The 19,609-nt window shown below is 44.1% G+C and overlaps 1 protein-coding gene across 2 annotated transcripts in view; it reads left to right on the forward strand.

Moving 5' to 3' along the window:
- MED24 (mediator complex subunit 24) overlaps positions 1–19,609 on the forward strand; it is a 308,225-nt gene that overhangs the window by 206,898 nt on the left and 81,718 nt on the right. For both annotated transcript variants that reach the window (XM_069237418.1, XM_069237419.1), the window contains exons 20-21: positions 8,919–9,183; positions 17,610–17,791. In XM_069237418.1, the coding sequence (XP_069093519.1) occupies positions 8,919–9,183; positions 17,610–17,791 (447 nt within the window). The remainder of the gene's footprint in view (positions 1–8,918; positions 9,184–17,609; positions 17,792–19,609) is intronic.

The following is a 19,609-nucleotide window of genomic DNA, read 5'->3' on the forward strand; positions in this document are numbered from 1 at the left end:
CTGTGGGGGCTCAGGGGGGACAGGTTTTGGTACTCACAGTCGTAGAGTAGTCCGGGGGTCCTCCCTGAGGTGTTGGTTCTCCACCAGCCGAGTCGGGGTCGCCGGGTGCAGTGTTGCAAGTCTCACGCTTCTTGCGGGGAGTTGCAGGGTTATTTAAAGCTGCTTCTTGAAACAAAGTTGCAGTCTTTTTGGAGCAGGTCCGCTGTCCTCGGGAGTTTCTTGTCTTTTTCGAAGCAGGGCAGTCCTCAGAGGATTCAGAGGTCGCTGGTCCCTTGGAAGGCGTCGCTGGAGCAGAGTTCTTGGGAAGGCAGGAGACAGGCCGGTGAGTTTCTGGAGCCAAGGCAGTTGTCGTCTTCTGGTCTTCCTCTGCAGGGGTTTTCAGCTAGGCAGTCCTTCTTCTTGTAGTTTGCAGGAATCAAATTTTCTAGGGTTCAGGGTAGCCCTTAAATACTAAATTTAAGGGCGTGTTTAGGTCTGGGGGGTTAGTAGCCAATGGCTACTAGCCCTGAGGGTGGGTACACCCTCTTTGTGCCTCCTCCCAAGGGGAGGGGGTCACAATCCTAACCCTATTGGGGGAATCCTCCATCTGCAAGATGGAGGATTTCTAAAAGTTAGAGTCACCTCAGCTCAGGACACCTTAGGGGCTGTCCTGACTGGCCAGTGACTCCTCCTTGTTGCTTTCTTTGTTCCCTCCAGCCTTGCCGCCAAAAGTGGGGGCCGTGGCCGGAGGGGGCGGGCAACTCCACTAAGCTGGAGTGCCCTGCTGGGCTGTGACAAAGGGGTGAGCCTTTGAGGCTCACCGCCAGGTGTCACAGCTCCTGCCTGGGGGAGGTGTTAGCATCTCCACCCAGTGCAGGCTTTGTTACTGGCCTCAGAGTGACAAAGGCACTCTCCCCATGGGGCCAGCAACATGTCTCTGGTGTGGCAGGCTGCTGGAACTAGTCAGCCTACACAGACAGTCGGTTAAGTTTCAGGGGGCACCTCTAAGGTGCCCTCTGGGGTGTATTTTGCAATAAAATGTACACTGGCATCAGTGTGCATTTATTGTGCTGAGAAGTTTGATACCAAACTTCCCAGTTTTCAGTGTAGCCATTATGGTGCTGTGGAGTTCGTGTTTGACAGACTCCCAGACCATATACTCTTATGGCTACCCTGCACTTACAATGTCTAAGGTTTGGTTTAGACACTGTAGGGGTACCATGCTCATGCACTGGTACCCTCACCTATGGTATAGTGCACCCTGCCTTAGGGCTGTAAGGCCTGCTAGAGGGGTGTCTTACCTATACTGCATAGGCAGTGAGAGGCTGGCATGGCACCCTGAGGGGAGTGCCATGTCGACTTACTCGTTTTGTCCTTACTAGCACACACAAGCTGGCAAGCAGTGTGTCTGTGCTGAGTGAGAGGTCTCCAGGGTGGCATAAGACATGCTGCAGCCCTTAGAGACCTTCCTTGGCATCAGGGCCCTTGGTACTAGAAGTACCAGTTACAAGGGACTTATCTGGATGCCAGGGTCTGCCAATTGTGGATACAAAAGTACAGGTTAGGGAAAGAACACTGGTGCTGGGGCCTGGTTAGCAGGCCTCAGCACACTTTCAATTGTAAACATAGCATCAGCAAAGGCAAAAAGTCAGGGGGCAACCATGCCAAGGAGGCATTTCCTTACAAGCAGGTAATCATTGGTGCATCGCCAACTCTCAGGGCCTTCTGGCACATTATGACCACGCTCACTTGGATGAAATGGAGGATCGCCTCCAATATCTCTCTGATGAGCATAAGAAACCTGGGCAAGAAATTGTCACTGAGGGCAAATTTATATCCAACACTCCTATATGCTGTGCATTACATGCTGCTAACACTGCAGCCAGGGGGTTAATACCAGAATCCTACTCGGACGCCATGCATGACTTCAAATGTATGGTTTTAAACCAGAAGTAAAACAAAATATACTTAATATGCCCTTTGACAAGGAACATTTCTTTGGGCTTCAAGTAGTTGCCACATTAGAAAAGATAAAAAAAGATAAGGAGACAGCAAAAGCAATGAGGTCCTTCAGACACCTACTCCTTGGGGCACTTTTGCCGTCCCAGTTATCGCAGGACCTCAAGGGCGACCTCCTGAGATGCCCCCACCTCCTACCAATGTCAGCATGGCCAAAGTACTCCCCTAGGGGCTACTACTGTGGTCCCTACAGATGCAACAATGCCAAAGATAGAGGTAAGGGTACCTGCCCGTGTAGAGCAACATCCTCCACCAAATAATGACTTCCCTCTCCTACCCCCAATCATATAACACATGTCGGACCGATTACAGGATTTTCTACCCACATGGCAAGCAATTACATCAGACCAGTGGGTGTTAGCCATTATCCAACGTGGCTGTTGTGGTCTGGAGCTCACACCAAACCTTCCAGCATTCCACCTCGTACTCACAGGCTATCACTGTAACATCAAACATTGCTTAAGCAACAAGTTCCAGCTCTTCTTCTCACAGGAGCTTTAGAACCCATCCCTCACAAACACCGTGGCTCAGCAGTATACTCTCTATACTTCCTAATCCCCAAGAAAGACAGATCATTACGGCCAATCCTAGATCTCAGACAACTAAACGAGTATATTGTATCAGAGCACTTCCACAAGGTCACCTTGCAAGATATGGTTCCACTTCTTCAATGGGGTGACTTTATGGCTACACTAGAGCTAGAGGAAACCTACTTTCACACACCAATTCATCCAGCTCATCGCAAATATTAAGGTTTGTCATGGGTGGCAAACATTATCCGTTCAAAGTCCCTCTTTTCGGAATGACACTGCACCCCAAGTACTACCCAAGTCTCTAGCGGTGGTAGCGGCTCATCTACGCAGAGAAAAAGTCTACGCGTTTCCATATCTGGACAATTGGCCTATCAAGCCAACTCTTACCAACAGTGTCAACAACACACTCAGATTACAGTAGGTCTGCTCCACCGCTTGGAATTCATCATCAACGTTCCAAAGTCTCACCTACATCCTCTACAGGTTCAGCTATACCTATGAGCTATTATAAACACACAAATAGGATTAGCCTATCCCAGTTCTGCAAGAGTCCAGAATTTTCAGACACTAGTACCTCAATTTTAGGCAAATCAAGAACTTACAGTAAGGACAGTCATGCACCTATTAGGCATTGCTATAGTACCCCATGCCTGACTACACATACTTCTGTTACAGGAATGTTTAGCTTGACAGTGGGCTCAATCACAGGGTCATTAGAGCATCTGATGTTCATAGCCCACTTAAATCATCACTATCTACAATGGTGGAATACCAACAACCCGTTGAAACTGCGGCCTTTTCTCCACCCTGTTCCCCACATCACTGTCACAACAGACACATCACTTACTGGATGAGGTGCACATTTAAAGGATCCCACAATGCACAGTCTCTGGGATGCCAAGCACAGGGGTCTCCACATCAACTACTTAGAACTTCAATCTGTTCACCTAGCCTTGAAAGCATTCATACCTCTTTATTCAAAATACCAGTCATTAAAGCCTTCAAGGAGGGGCTAAAACAAGTTATTCCGCCACTGGTTCACCCTGCACCCCTGTGGAACCTTGACATTGTTCTTACAAGACTTATGGGCTTTCCATCTGAGCCCATTCATACGTGTCCTCTTCAGTACCTCTCTTGGAAGGTAGCATTTTTAATTGCTTTTACCTTACTGTGTTAGTGATAGTTCTTATCCTCGGAAGAACTGTTCCTTTAACTCCATAGAAACAGGGTGGTTCTCCGCACCAACCCCAAATTCCTCCCTAAAGTTGTCTCTCATTTTCACCTCAACTAATCAATTGAGTTGCCGTTTTTTCCCCACACTCAGATTCAGTTGTGGAGAGTGCTCTCCACACATTATATGTTAAAAGGGTTCTACATTGTTAGAACTAAAGCTTCTAGGAAAACAAAACAATTATTTGTTGCTTTTTTACCACTCCATAAAGGAAAGCCTTTATCCAAATCAGGTATAGCCAGATGGATAGTTTAGTGCATTCAAACATGTTATGCTAAACCCAAAATAACTCTACCTACTCCTCCTATAGGACACTCTCCTAGGAAGAAAGGAGCATCCATGGCTTTCTTACGAAATATTCCAAAGCGGATATATGCAAAGCAGCTACATGGTCTACACCACAACCTTCACTAAACATTATTGTGAGAATGTTCTAGCACGCCAACAAACCTCACACCCACATGTGAGGCGACCGCTTCTGAGGAGGACTGCTTTACAGTCTATACAAAGCATGTGCATCTACAGCCACACATGCCTCGAACAGAATATGTTACTTACCCCATATGCATCTGTTCATGGCATGTGCCCACCCTCCTTCCTGGTCACCTGTGGCCGTTCCAATTTTTTGCTTTACATCCACAAGAATATCTCATTACTTAACTTACTCTATACTCCATTCTCACCTGCCTGTGGGAAAACAATCTAGTAATGGGGTTGATGCCCATGTGCATTATCACCTAGAGGAGCAGTCGCTCTACCTTGTGACTCAAGACTTTTTTGAAAAACAATCCGGACTCCACACTAGATGACAGGAGTATGCAAAGCATGTGAATCTACAGCACTACATGCCACGAACAGATCCTTACCGAGTAAGTAGCATATTCCTTTTTTAGTTAATGTTTGAGGTTTGCAAAGGGATTCCGGGCAAAACAGCCTGGTGAGAGCCATACAAGTCACCCCATCCTGGATTCCGCTAGGTGTCTAGTTTTAAAAAATGTACTGGTTTGCTAGGTTTCCCTAATTGCCTGCTGAGCTAGGGCCAGAAATCCACAGCTGCCTATTTTTCAAAAAATGGGTCAATTTTGAGTGGAAAAAGGTGATGTGCCCATCTTATGTTTTGGGCCGTTTTCTGTTGCAGGCGCTAGGCCACACAAGTGGGGGGTGCCATTTTTATCTGACATTTGGGAGCATAGAATGGTAGGATATTTGTTATTACCAAGTGGATTTTGCATTTGTGCCTTCCAAATGTAAGCCAGTGTGTTAGAAAGAAGACATTTTGAAAAATACCCTTTAAGTCATATGCTCCTATGGGTACCCACACATTCAGAGATGTACAAATAACCACTGCTCCTTCATTCCATATCTTGTGCCCTTTCCAGAAATACATAGGTTATATACTGATTTTCTACTCTACATAGTTCACTATATGAATTGGTCACTACTCTGTATGCAATGAAAAACCATTGTACAGAGCAGCTCAGTTGTTGGCTCTGGGTACCTCGGATTCTTGGAGAACCTTCAAACCCTATTTATCCCCAAAGCCAAAAGGGTTTAGGGAATCTAATAGTGCATTGCTTTTGTAAATCGGCCATTGTGACATAAATTAACAAATGAAAACATTGTAAAAAAAAAATTGTTGTTTTTTCTACTTGTTTTCAAACTTTCTTTATTTTAACACTTAGCTTATTTAGGAAAACCTTGAGGGATCCACACATATGACCCCTTGCTGAATTCAAAATTTTGTCCACTGTTCAGAAATATATACCTTTCCTGGATCACCCATGAGTTTCTCACTGGTTTCCACCACGAACTGGTAGTAGGTTGAAAGCACAAAAAGTAGGAAATATGGGCTACGTCTTTGAAAAATGCCAAAACTGTGGCAAAAAAAAATAGATTTTTTTCCATTCAAGATGGTGACTATTGCACAGAAAACCGTCAGTTGAGGCCATTTTTATGAAAAAAATAAACACTTTTATCCAAAGCACTTTTTCCCTATTTTTCCTAAAGAAACTCAAGATTTAGCTATATTTTTTCTATTTTCTTGATCCCCTCCAGGGGGAATCCACACGCCCTGGGAACCTTTTAGAATCCCCTGGATGTGGGGAAAAACTGACATAAATTTGCTTTGGATACCTTATGTGGACAAAATGTTATGGAAGCCTAAGGACAAATGACCTCAAATATCCAAAAATTACTCAGCAGTAAAGGGGGATTTGCGGGGGGGGGGGCAGGTGCAGCCGATAAGGGGTTAAGCATGCCTGCTCTGGGCCAAGCTACCGGGGGTTGAGCTAAAGTTTAATTTTTTTAGACCTAACTGGGCATTATAGTAAACTGTGACATTATTACTTGATGAGCTCACACAACCCTATCAACTAATAACCCAGTTTCCTACAAGCTTGATTACGTCAGATAGCATAACTAGCACAGCAAGAAACACTCTATAATTATAGTCAGTAGACTACTGCTATGGCCTTTTATTGAGGCTGACTTCTTGGCTACATTTCACATGAATAGCTTTTTGCTTGGGTTTAGTTCAGGGAGTCCACAAGTCTGTTAGCTTGCTCATGTACCCTGATGGCAGAGGCAGCTCCAGGAGCAACAAAAGCAGTAGTAACTACCAATAGGAAAAATAAATACCCAAAGTAGAGTCAAGTGGCAGTCAACAGCTGCTTGAAAAGCTCCTTCTACTTATGGTTGCAGATGCATGGTGTGATGCAGACGGCATAATAAGACGTTGAATGGGTGCAGTGTCTAATTTGAGCTCTCTACCTCCAATCCCACTGAACGGATTGAATGCTTTGGGTCTGGACCAGCTGGTTCAAGTGCTAAATATTTTTACGGAGAAGGTATGGGTAGTTTGTTTAAAACAACAAAATAACAAATGTCTCTTCTCATCTTACCTTGTGCTCAAATGAAAGGCCAAAAGCAGGAATTTAGTTATGTTCTAGACTTGTAGATGGCAAACAGTTAAATAAAAAAGCAGTATGTCTGGATTTTGGGACCACATCAAACTGCTCCTTATCTACGAGAAGGCTGGTTCTGCACCATAGAATCAGCCTCACTGGAATGCATGTCCATGGTTGTGAGACCTCTGCGCTTACTGTGAGCCACTTCTCTGTGGTGCATTGACTGTGTTAGACACTAGAGGTGGTATAGTCAGTGCACATTCCAACATCTTCTTTGCCACTGTGGTCTCATCTCTAATATGGTCCCTTGCATTTGAGGGAATACCTTATTGTATTTAAGCAGGCCATTTTGTAGTAGAACAGCACAAGCATATGCAGTCTTTTCTGTGATAATAAAGTTCACCAGGGGTACAAAAGAGCGGACAGAACTCCCCTTGCACCCTGTGCTTCTTCTGTAGTACGGACCTGATCTTCACTTAGTTCGTGAATACAATTCCCTAAAACTTTGAGATTATAGCTTTCCCATCATTAAAGAGACCAAGGGACTGATTTAGAAATCTGCGGACGGGTTGTTCCATCACAACGGTAACAGATATCCTGTCCACCGAAATCTAAATCCCATATGACATAATGGGATTGAGATATCGGTGGAGAGGATATCCATCACCGTTGTGACGGAGTAACCCGTCCGCTAAATCAGGCCCTTAATGTCCTTCCACCAGATCTTTTTATGCCTTGGAATAGAAGAGCTTGTGCATCTGTTCGTGGCAGACCCAGAAAGTGCCAGGAAGAAATGGTACAGACTTACCTGGCTTGTTTTGGCATGCACCTTTTCACCTGCTAAGGTACAATTGACTGCAGTTGATGCCAGTTATACGTGCTTTTCTCTGGCTTCTTTTTCCCAGTCTATGATTAAAGATTTACTAAGAGACTTTGGAAACCTCTTCTTCATGGGATCAGAATATTGTCTTCTCAGGATGAATTGGGTTTTCCTTGTGAGGCTATATAGACAATAGGTCTACAACACTTGAACTGATAAGCTGCTTTTCTTGCCAGCCCCCACCCCAAAGAGGGTCAGTGAGCTTCAAGCTCTATGAACCAAAGAACTTTAAACTGTTTTCAACTGTAAAGGTCTCTTGAAGGAATGAATGATTTCCATATTATTCAAACCACCTCCTGTCTGACCTGCTTTCCAAATTGTCCTTTGAGGCAGAAGGGTCTTTAGATGCGTTGGATTTGTAAAAGGCTCTCTGTTACACTTTAGATGTACCCATATACATATGCATGTCCAGCAGCTCTTTATTGATTTTGGAGTTATTTGCAGATGGCTAGCTTAGCCTAAACAGCTCTGAGACCATATCCTGCTACCAGAAATCTAATATGCTTTTCAAGGGATGACCCAAAGCTCATGTCTCTACAGGGAACACATTCACAGCTTCTTTGATGCAGATATTTGCAGGAGGTGAACCCTTATCTCTAAGTATTACTGCACAAATTGTCTCTACAGTGGATAAACTAGTTGGGGAGACTTCCATGTGCAACATCTTTGCATCATGCTCTTCTCATTTTGGCACCATAGAGGTTAGGTTAACCTTGATATTTTCTTCTACATTCAATGGCTATCTGATAGAATGCCAGAATAATAAGCTACTTACTTGTAATCTAGTTTTCCATTATGCTCTCTATTTGCCCCTCATTTTCTCTTTCAAAACGGAACATCTCGACGGACTCGCTACTATACATGGACTAGGGAAGTGTCCACGTTTTCTTAACATTACAGAATCTGATTTTTGATACACAGTGCCAGATTTCTGTTCTACATGTGGCCAGGACACTCTATCCACATATTCTGTTTTCAGTCACGTATGCTACTTTGGTTCAAATTGCTTTCATTTTGAAAACGTGTTTTAAAGTAATAGCTTCTTGCTGATGTGGGCGAAATTAATTCAGACTTAAGTTCTAAGCCAGAGAACTAGATTTCAGGTAGGTGAATGATCCTTGCAGGGTGCACTGAATCCTGTTGTCTGTGGATAATCGAATAAGGGAAAAAGGATAAAACCGCAAAGCACTTCAGAAGGAATATTAATTGTATGACATGCTGAGATCATAATCATTTGTTTCAAATAATTGGTTTATAAGGTCATAATGTATTAGCTGCTAACTTAACTGTCTCGGTTCTCCCATGAGACTCCACCCCCACTCTCCCCAAAAGTTTGTGTTCAGGAACATTTTTCTTCTGTTCTCTCCTAGTCTTGTGATCATGAGCTCTATCCTGGAGCACATGTGTGCCGATGTTCTTCAGCAGACGAACACACAGATCAAGTTCCCAGCCACAGGGATAGAAGCCATCCCATACCGGAACCTGCTGCCCCCCAAACAACCTATCAAAGAAGTGCTGAGTAGCACCTTCTCCAAGGTTTTGGACAAGGGCTGGGTGGACAGCTCCTCCATCCATGGCCTAGACACTCTGCTACACATGGGAGGAGTCTATTGGTTCTGCAACAACCTAGTGAAGGTAAGTACATTACCGCTCTGTGTATATGTATGAGCTCATATCCTTCCAAGACTGATGCTTGAAGTGAGGTTTATAAAGGCTATCCATAGTCAAAAATGTATTCATGTAGCTAATTATCTTCAGCAAGCCAAGATAAAACCCTAAGAGCACATATGATCTAGTCTACATTTTTAAGATTTAGCATAATCACTACTCTGGTGCTTTGTAGCGTCCATTCAGCATGGTGACGCACCTGCTAGCTGACGTGAGCTAGATTGCATACCAGTATAAAAACAGCTTTACTGTCAGAACTTTGCAGTTAGAGCACAAACAGTGTAATATCTGTTTACGTAGTCTTATTGAGTTCTTTACTTGGGATTGTATTGTTTAATAGTGGAACAGATGCTAATTAGTATAAATATGTTTAGATGTTAGTTAAGAAAAATGATCTTGTGATTCTAGTACACAGGATGATCCTATGAAGGTCAGTAAAAATGTAAAACTAAGAAGATACATGTTTTATGCTTAGATTTTTCTCTTGGTTCTGATGTGGGCCATACAGAATGTCACTTTGTGAATTATATCAATACTATGTATAGTGCATAAAGTCATTGAAGTCTAGTTAGTTGAATTGTGGGCTAAAGTGTTATAGGGAACTCTGAATTATCTGAGGTGTGTAGTCAGGTTTGACCAGGTTTAGATTAGAAAAGGCGGTCTACGTAGAAGGAGATACACATTGAAGATAGCTCCCTTCCTATCTCGCTCTCCATGTCCCCTCATGCTGTACTGATTCTCCTCCTTCCATCCCGCTCTCATTTATTTCTCTTGCACTGCTGTAAGTCTGATTGAACTTTTTCCACCATTTCTGCTATCCTTTGTGATGTGATCTCAATTGGTTATGCTTGGTGAGCATACCATCCGATTGACCCCTTGAAAGTGTGTCTATTGACATTCTCAATTTTTCACTTTGTTTTTACCCAGAAGGGCTGTGTCGTGGGTACGGTGAAGAGTTATCTATGGGCCTAGTTGGCTTTCCTCTGCCCCCAGATAAACAGTGCCTTTTCAAAACCCCATTGTACTACGTTTCTTGAAAAGTCAGATTAACATGTTTCCTCCCACTCCTTTGTGATGCCACAGTGTGATTTAAATCTGGTTCTCACTTTTTAGGTCTCTACTAGACAGCACACACGCTGTCTCGAAGAGACTGTTGTATTCAAAATGTGGGCTCACCCCACCCATAGGCTTCCCATTTTCTAGCTCCTTCATCGCTCTGATATTCTTTCTCTACATTTGTCCATGGCATGCATGCGTCATGCCTCTTCCTGTGTTTAGCCCTCCCCAAGAGCAGGGACCAATTACTACTATACATCCACTGCTCCCATTTTAGGAACTGTTGTAGGAACTACTTTTTTCTTCAATTAAGAGCACTTCTCACAAGCGCTCATGTTTTCACTCACTCTGTTTCTGTAAGCAGACCTGTAAATCTTATCTTGTCACATTTGCTGTGCATTCAAAGATCAAGGCCAAATGTCAGAATTTGTTTTCTGAGGGCGCCTGTTTACTTTTCTTTCTCAGACTTCAAAGTGAGAGGATTTTTTAAAATTAATGTCCCAGTGTTGCTTGCCCATTCCCTAGCCCCCTCCCACATCGCTGCTTGCCCGGTACTGCCCCCCACCCCCTCCCTCATCACTGTTTGTTGCCGCTGTTTGCGTCTTGTTTATATAAAGAGTTGTCCATCTTGGAAGTGAAAACTACACTAATGCACGGTGTTAAACATTTTATACATAGTTTTGTTTATTCACCTGCAAAAAAAGCTGTGAGTGCATTTCAGAGCTAGGACACGGATATACCAACTCGCTGCAGATAAAGCAATGCCTTTGTTAAACCATTTTTAATAAATTGGTCTTCTAAAAACCTTTTCCAGTTGTGACTTTCACCTGTTTTTGTAACGAGATAAGAACAACCTGGTAGCCCAGAGGAGGGCTTCTACAAATCCAGTGCCAGATATTGACAGACTGAGGTGACCTGTGTGTGCATCTCATCTGTGATCTCGCTACATCACTGGCCTGACTCACCTCTGGAGTGCTATCAGCACTACAGTGCATGCTGAAATCTGATGAACGTATTTTTTTTCTATACCTGCAAACGCATAAACATTCGAATTCCATAATCTGACAAAACCACCTTTTTTTTTCTTTTCTTTTTGGCAGTTTTGTATAGAGCAACCTCTATTCAGATGTATTGGAGAGCTTTACAAGAGCACAATTACATAAGAAAAGGTTGCATTCTTTTTGTTTTAGGCACAGGATGATTAAGTGGGACTCGAACCTCCGTCCCCCGTCCAAAGCCGGCAGCCCTGGCCCACATCTCAACCCCATGTACTTATTTTCCCCTGCACTCTGTTTGCTTTCTGATGCCAGAATGTATGTAAACCCTACATCGCCCAAATAGGTTATACTACATTAAACATCCTTTTACTCAACGCACACACACACAAATGACGCCCAGATGCCCAATGAAAAGCGAAGCGCTCTACCACCTCCTCTGGGTTATGAAGTGCTGTGCAGATACTTGATACATCTCAACGCAATGATCCGTTTTTTAAATTGGATTCGCAAATCCAACATTGCTGATAAACCTAACCAGATTTGTCAGTTTATCCACTCGACACAAAGTCTCTGGTGTTTCCTCATATCTGTGGCTACTTTGCTAAAGGATTCAGTAATCTGAAAATGCCTTGGGTAAGGCAAGAACCGTCATCTATATTTTAACAATGAATACTACTTTAATACCTTTACAAATAGATATGTTCAGTCAGTATAGCACAACCAGCGACTAGTGTAGCAGAGAAAAAAGGTGACGTAAAAAAATGTCGATGGGACTCTTTGTTTCTTCTACATAGAACTTGATTCATAGAATGCACTTAAAGAACTTGCTGAAACGGTAGACACGATATATGAAACGAGTCTGCCTAACTCTTGCGTTAGTCTCGGTTAAAGCTCGCAAACTCACAAATCCTTATGACAGGCGCCCTTTTCAGCAGAGGGTTCAAACCCCTCATTGGTCCCAGAGACAACAGCAGAGACAAGGACGCCCACTTTTTCAATCTCGTAAGACCCCGAGAGACAGAGGGTCCAGCAGACCACAGCAGTCCACACCCAAAGCTCCAGCAAAGCAATGAGGACTCGCTTCCCTTAGCACCGTGCACCACTCCGGTGGGGGGGAAGTATCACAGAGTTCATTCACGAGTGGCTTGCAATAACAAAAGACAAATGGGTGCTCAATATTGTGGATAATGGGTACTCTTCTTTTCCGCCAACCTCCTCCTCACTTGCCACCAACCAAATGCAATCCGGCTCACATGAGCCTATTACGCAAAGAGGCTCACGCCCTTTTACGGAAAAAGGCCATAGAAAAAGTCCCAGTCGAGCACAGAGGGAAGGGGGTATACTCCCGCTATTTTCTAGTAGCAAAAAAAGGTTGAGAAGGAGTTTTCAGACCGATTCTGGACTTACGACTTCTGAACAAGTACATAAAAAAGCAAAAGTTCAGAATGCTGGCTCTACACCAGATTTTCCCTCAGCTACATCGAGGAGACTGGATGTGCGCAATAGACCTGCAAGACGCGTATTTTCATATCCCGATCATTCACAAACATCGGAAATTCCTCCGCTTCCGGATAGCCTACCAGCACTATCAGTTCAAGGTGCTTCCATTCGGCCTGAAATCGGCCCCTCGCGTTTTCTCAAAATGCGTAGCAGCGGTGGCAGCACATCTAAGGAAGCAAAAAATCTTCATTTACCCATACCTAGACGACTGGCTACTGAAGGCCTCCTCTCCGGAGCAGGCAAGAAGCCATCAGGACATTGTGCTCAGCGTTTTCAGGTCTCTAGGTCTGCAGGTCAACTACCAAAAGTCCACCTTGATACCAACGCAAAAGTTCCACTACCTGGGAGCAATACTGGATACAGAGCTCGAAAAAGTGTATCCTTCGGAGGAACGACTATTATCAATAAAGAGAAAGTGTCAAGACCTTCTGAAGACAGACGCACCTACGGCCCGTCAGGTAACATCTCTACTGGGCTCCATGGCCTCGTGCATATTCATTGTCCCGAATGCCAGGCTACATATGAGGCCTCTTCAAGAGGCACTGGAAAACAACTGGAACCAGAGCACAGGCCGCTGGGAGGACAAAATGCGACTTCCGATAGGAGCACGACAGTCGTTGCAATGGTGGATGCACAAACCTCACCTGTCAGTAGGAGCTCCGTTTCACCAGTTAATCCCGAACAACACTCTGGTAACGGATGCGTCGCTTCAGGGATGGGGGGCTCATCTGGGTTCCCTTCAAGCTAAGAGCCTGTGGTCCGACAAAGAAAGAGAGTACCACATCAACCTGCTGGAGCTCAGAGCAGTCCACCTGGCTCTTAAGTCTTTTGCTCCATCGATTCAGGGGAAATCTCTTCTAGTGCAAACGGACAATACAACGACGATGTATTATCTGAACAGACAAGGGGGAACAAGATCCCTGCCCCTATCTCGGGAGTCTCAGGCCATCTGGCATTGGCTCTTAGTGAGAGGAATGTCGCTAACGGCAGTTCACCTACCTGGGCAACAAAATGTGGAGGCGGACTTTCTGAGCAGAAATCTCGAGGACGCCCACATTTGGGTCCTTCACGACGAGGTCGTCGAAGACATCTTCGCTCAATGGGGTCGGCCTCAATTGGATCTCTTCGCAGACGAGGTAAACAGGAAATGCCCAGACTTCGCGTCCAGGTTCTACCGTCCGGGATCTCGAGGGAATGCCCTGTTGATCGACTGGTCAGGGATATTTCTCTACGCTTTTCCACCGATCCCCGTCATACCTGCGGTGATCAACAAACTCTACAGATCCAGCACCAGAATGATTCTCATAGCTCCGCAATGGCCTCATCAGTTCTGGTACACAGATCTCAACCTATCGGAACAGCCGCACAGGAGGCTGCTGTGCAGACCGGATCTCCTTTGCAGGATGGGAGGCAGGATACTTCACCCCAACCTTCCCTCTCTGAGCTTGACGGCATGGCTCCTGAATTCCTGCAGTATGGGCACCTAGAGCTCTCGCAGGAGTGCATGAACATCTTAAAGGAGTCCAGACGGCCTTCCACACGGCGTTCTTACGCGTTCAAGTGGAAGAGGTTCTACATATGGTGTCGGCAGCAAGGTCACAATCCTGTACTGGCTCAGGAGGAGGCCCTGCTGTCTTACCTACTCCATTTGGCAAAATCGGGTCTGCAGGTGTCATCTATTAAGGTACATTTATCTGCCATTACAGCCTATCGTAAGTCACCTTCTCAGGAATCCTTTTTTACAAGACCGGTAGTCAAGGATTTCTTAGAAGGTTTGAAAAAAGTCTTTCCACCCATTCGGAAGCCCTCCCCTCCATGGGAGCTGAACATAGTGCTGTCAAAACTTATGGGCCCTCCTTTCGAACCTATACACAAAGCCTCTTTGCAACACCTTACGTGGAAGACGGCTTTTCTGGTAGCCATTACTTCCGCGAGGAGGGTCAGTGAAATTCAGGCTTTGTCCTCCAAAGAACCATACACAGACTTCCACGAGAATAGAGTGGTTCTACGAACTCAGCCATCCTTCTTACCGAAGGTGGTGTCAGATTTCCACATCAATCAGACTATTTCATTACCAACTTTTTTCCCCAATCCGGATACTCCGGCGGAAAAAGCTTTGCACTCCCTAGATTTGAAGAGGGTGCTGAAATTTTACTTGGACAAAACCAAACTAATTAGACAATCTAACCACTTATTTGTAAATGATGGTCATTTGAGAACAGGCGAGGCAGCCTCAAAACGAACCATATCTAGATGGATAGTTTTGTGTATTGTTACTGCATATCAATTGGCTAATAAACAACTACTCGCTAGGCCTAAGGCGCATTCGACAAGAGGGAAGGCGGCTACGACTGCCCTCCTTAATAATGTTCCAATCTCTGAAATTTGTAAGGCTGTTACATGGAAGTCTGTACATACATTTACTAGACATTACTGTTTGGACTCAGATGCCAGAGCAGACGCCCAAGTTGGGCAAGCATCTCTGAGAAATTTGTTTGCATGATACAGATCTATTCCTGCACTTCTATTAGACAGTCCGCAGAGTTGAGGGATGGGCTTGCTAATCTATTCAATGTTTATGACTATTGATGAGGATCCCCTGGAAGAGAAGGATAAGTTACTTACCTGTAAATCCTAGTTCTCTTCCAGGGGTATCCTCATCAAAGTCATAAACAACCCACCCTCCTCTCCGGACGCACGTCTCCTAGAAGTGCACAACTTACTATCTTTCGAATCTGCTACACAGCTTGTCACCGTAAAAAAGTACTGACCTAACTGTGAACCAACTGTCACCTCTCCTTCACCCCTGAGGCATGGTGGGATACTGGAGGTGCTCAGGGTCTTAAAGGCACGGTGCCAGAATTTTTATGGTTCTCCTGTGTTAACCTGCATGCAGCCTATTGGCTAAGAATGCTCCATTGTTTTCAATGTAGTTTTTCTCTTTTTTTCTCTGATATTTCTACTGCTTATTTCCCTAGGCCCAGTTATGGGGCTCTGGAAAGTGTTTTTTCTCTTATTGTAATTTTGAAAAGGACTGTTTTAAAAAAAAAAAAAAAAAATCCATAGAAATAAAGCATTTTAGCCTGTTTGTGATTATAGTCTGCATTGCTGTTTCACACACGTATATATGAGTTTAGTATGAAAATTTGCCTATTAAAAATGCTATATACATATATATATTTTTCGTGCATATTTCATACTTTATAGGTGAGTGTTTTGTGTATGCTCCGGGGTCCCCGCACGAGGGCGGGAACATTCAATGTTTATGCCTTTGATGAGGATACCCCTGGAAGAGAACTAGGATTTACAGGTAAGTAACTTATCCTTTCTGCACCGAGACTCTGTGGCATAAAGGGCATTAGACACTCAAAAGGGCAATAATATATTTCATTGGCAGGACCAAATACATCTGTAAAACTTAGCATCTATTTGGGTTATGCAAAGCTTCACAATGGTATCACAATTTCCAGGGCAGACATTGCTAGATGGATTGTGAAATGCATTCAACCATAATTTGTTAATGCCTAGCACACACATATACTGCCTAGGGTATATTGAGCATGCAAAAAGGGAACCACTATAGCTAGACATTCCTTTATTGTAAGTCTGGTCAGCATTACACACATTCACTTAACATTACTGTGTTGATATTGAAGCCCCACAGCAGGCTTTAGTTGACCAGACAGTGCTGAGAATATTTTTTCGGACATCTGCATCATCTGCTCGCTAGCCCACGCTTATGGTGAGAACTTCTTTACGGAAGATCCAACCCTAAGCAGAGCATTTGTATCAACAGCCACAAATACTAGGGACAGAAATATTACTTACCCTCTTTTTGTAGCATATATTGCTTAAATTTACATGTGCATACCCTCTTCCCTGGAAGCCACGATGATCACAGATGTCTTCATCATAGATATGTTTTCCAATGCCCAACAGCTATAACAGTCTTGGACTGTACACCTCACTTACACTACTCACCCACTGAGCATAAAACAATCTGCAAGTCTTTTTCCTGGTCTATTGTGGGCTACAGGTGGGGTCAAAACAGACCTAGTGACTCAAACACAACTCTTAAGAAAAACAACATGCAAATGTCAGCGCCTGTCATTTGATGGCAGGACTATGCAGAGCATGTGAATCCACAGCTCTGCAAGCTACAAACAGATTATTACTGAGTAAGTATAATGTTCTTTTTGTTATTCTTCTGCAGTGTATTGGGACACAGGAAACGTAACAGGTTCCCATTTAATAAATGTTTCATAGAAGTTATTTTTCATTTTGCCAATTGTTTAATGTTGGTTTGATGAGCCTCACGGACAACTTAAAGTGTTGGTTTGCCATTTTGGACGACCAGCACTAAACAAAAATTAAATGGTTCTGCTTTGAAGCTCAGCCCGGGTCACCAGATTAAAAAAGATTGGAAATTTGAAGGATTGCGAATTAGGTTCTATCATTAATCCATAGGGGCGTGTCAAAGACTCATCATGGTTAGGCTGGCATGTCTGATGTCCATCAGGGGAATAAACATAATCTGTTTTTCCTCCACACCCTCTGTTTTACACTGTAGGTTGCACTCTCAACTGTCCAGGAGTGTTAGTGTGTGTTCCTGACTCTTAAATGTGTCTATTGTATCAGTAGTGGCTCCATTGTCTATGCTTTTTTGCTTTGAGATGAATCTCAATCGTTAACTGTTCATGGTATGCGTGATTGTGGAGGATGTGGGTGGGTTTTTAAATCTTCCTCCCTCTTATCACTCTGCTCAACTTATATCTGTGTGCTGCTGCTCTCCATGTCACTTATTATTTTTAAACACACTTGTCTGTCCTTGTGTTGCAGGAGCTTCTGAAGGAGACACGGAAAGAGTACACTCTACGGGCAGTGGAGCTACTGTACGCCGTCTTCTGTCTTGACATGCACCAGCTCACTCTAACCCTTCTAGGACACATAGTGCCCACTCTGCTTACTGATTCTTCCAGTTGGCATCTACTGATGGATCCTCCGGGCAAGGCTCTTGCAAAGTAAGGGAAGCAGCATTTCTCATTTCAAGACTGTCAAGCTGGCTCTCCAGGGAGAAATTAGGCATCCTTTGCTTTATACAAACTAGTTACCTTGGGGCTACTTCTGGAAAGTCAGTTGATATCTGTTAGCTTTAGAGAGTTCTATGAAATGCAGGAGGGTTAACTTCTGAGTAGTCTGTAGATGGGGTGTGGTTAACAATGAATGTAGTTAGAAACCGCCAGGAAGCCGTGGATGTGGCATGCTGGTTAGGCTCCTCTGTGAAAACCAGAGATGGTAGCGGATATGGTGTGGGCTTTTTAATCCTTCAGAAAAGTTGCCATGAGCTGTCCTTTGTCTCAGATTGTAACTAGCGGGTGATATAGTTTAATTCAGCCGCATTTTATTCCTCTGGCATTGTGAAGATTCACTGTACAATATGAGACCGTTCCTTTTAGAAGGGACACAAACCAGTCAAGCACAGCACCTCCAGCTTGAGGAAGGCATGGGAAGTCTCATGGACACCAGTATCAAATACCACTCATTGATCCAGTGTGATCCATATTTAAACCAGAAATATGATTCATATTTGCAAAGAAAATTTTCTTTAAATAGGTTTTCTGAAGTAGTGTGCTGACAACATTTTCAGTAAGGGTCTGCGCTATTAAAGGTTCTATGTGTCCGAGTTGTCTTCTTGAGCAGGGTGTGAGAGTGATGCATTTAGTATTTCAGTGGCATATGTTTAACCAGCTGTCTGAAGTGTCATAGTCTGAGTAGAAGAGGGTGTTAAGTAGTGCTTTGTTTCTTTAAAAGGTGATCATCAAGGAATGTTGGTCTTTTTTCATTTTTGTAAAAATATTTCTGAATGTCAGTTTTTTCATAGAAGAATTTTAAAATGTTTGAGAAGATCTCTTTGGAATGTGGGAAGCATAACAGTGATGATGTTGGTGCACTTTGTTCCCTACCAAACCGTTTATGATGCCACTGTGGGACCTTAACTTGATCTTGACGTTACTCATATGTAAGCCCTTCAAGCTGATAAACAGCTAGTTGTTGCATCCTATGAGCCCTAAGTCAGTCTTTCTCATTGCAACCGATTTAGCTCATCACATACGTGAGCTTTAGGCCCTATTGGTACACCACGCTAAACCACATTTTTTCTGGACAAACTAGTGCAGAGGACTCCAGCTGCCTTCTCACCAAAAGTCATGGCTCCTTTCCACATTGGGCAGTCAATCGCTTTCTCAGCATTCTGTGCTTTTCCCCACTCCCCAGTAGATGAGGAGAGACTCCAATGGTTGAACCTTAAAAAGGCTTTGAGCTTCTACATCCCTTGTACCAAGGATCATCTAATAGATGATCAGCTCTTTGTGCAGTTTTTTGGAGTGAAGAAAGTGAAGGCTGTGCAAAAGAGGACTCTCTCGAGGTGGTTAGTCCTCTGCATTAAGATCTACTATGCATTGTCTAAAAAGCAGCCTCTGGAAGGTCTAAGTCCTCCTTCCTGTTCCTTATTATTCTTCAGCAGGGCCACTTTCGATGATGGCCTCTCTGGTGCTGATGTCCCATGTTGGTAGGTCGGTCTTGCCGGTGTTGGTTTCCGGGCAGGACACTGAACAAGCCTTGGTTGCTGCAGGGGTCCATTACTCTGGGTATTAGTGCAGAGTGGCCCCTGGGGGTCCTAGCATCTCCAAACTTGGTGGGAAGACAGATCTGACCTCCTGGAGAACAATTACCTCCTCCTGGGTGGCTGCTACGTCGGTGAACCTGGCGGTCAGCTGATGAGTGGCCTGTAAGTTGCAGTTGGTGCCTGCGGGTTGCAGGGAAGTGGCTTCTCCACTTCA

This window comes from Pleurodeles waltl, chromosome 6, assembly GCF_031143425.1.
Source record: "Pleurodeles waltl isolate 20211129_DDA chromosome 6, aPleWal1.hap1.20221129, whole genome shotgun sequence".
Classification (NCBI taxonomy): domain Eukaryota; kingdom Metazoa; phylum Chordata; class Amphibia; order Caudata; family Salamandridae; genus Pleurodeles; species Pleurodeles waltl.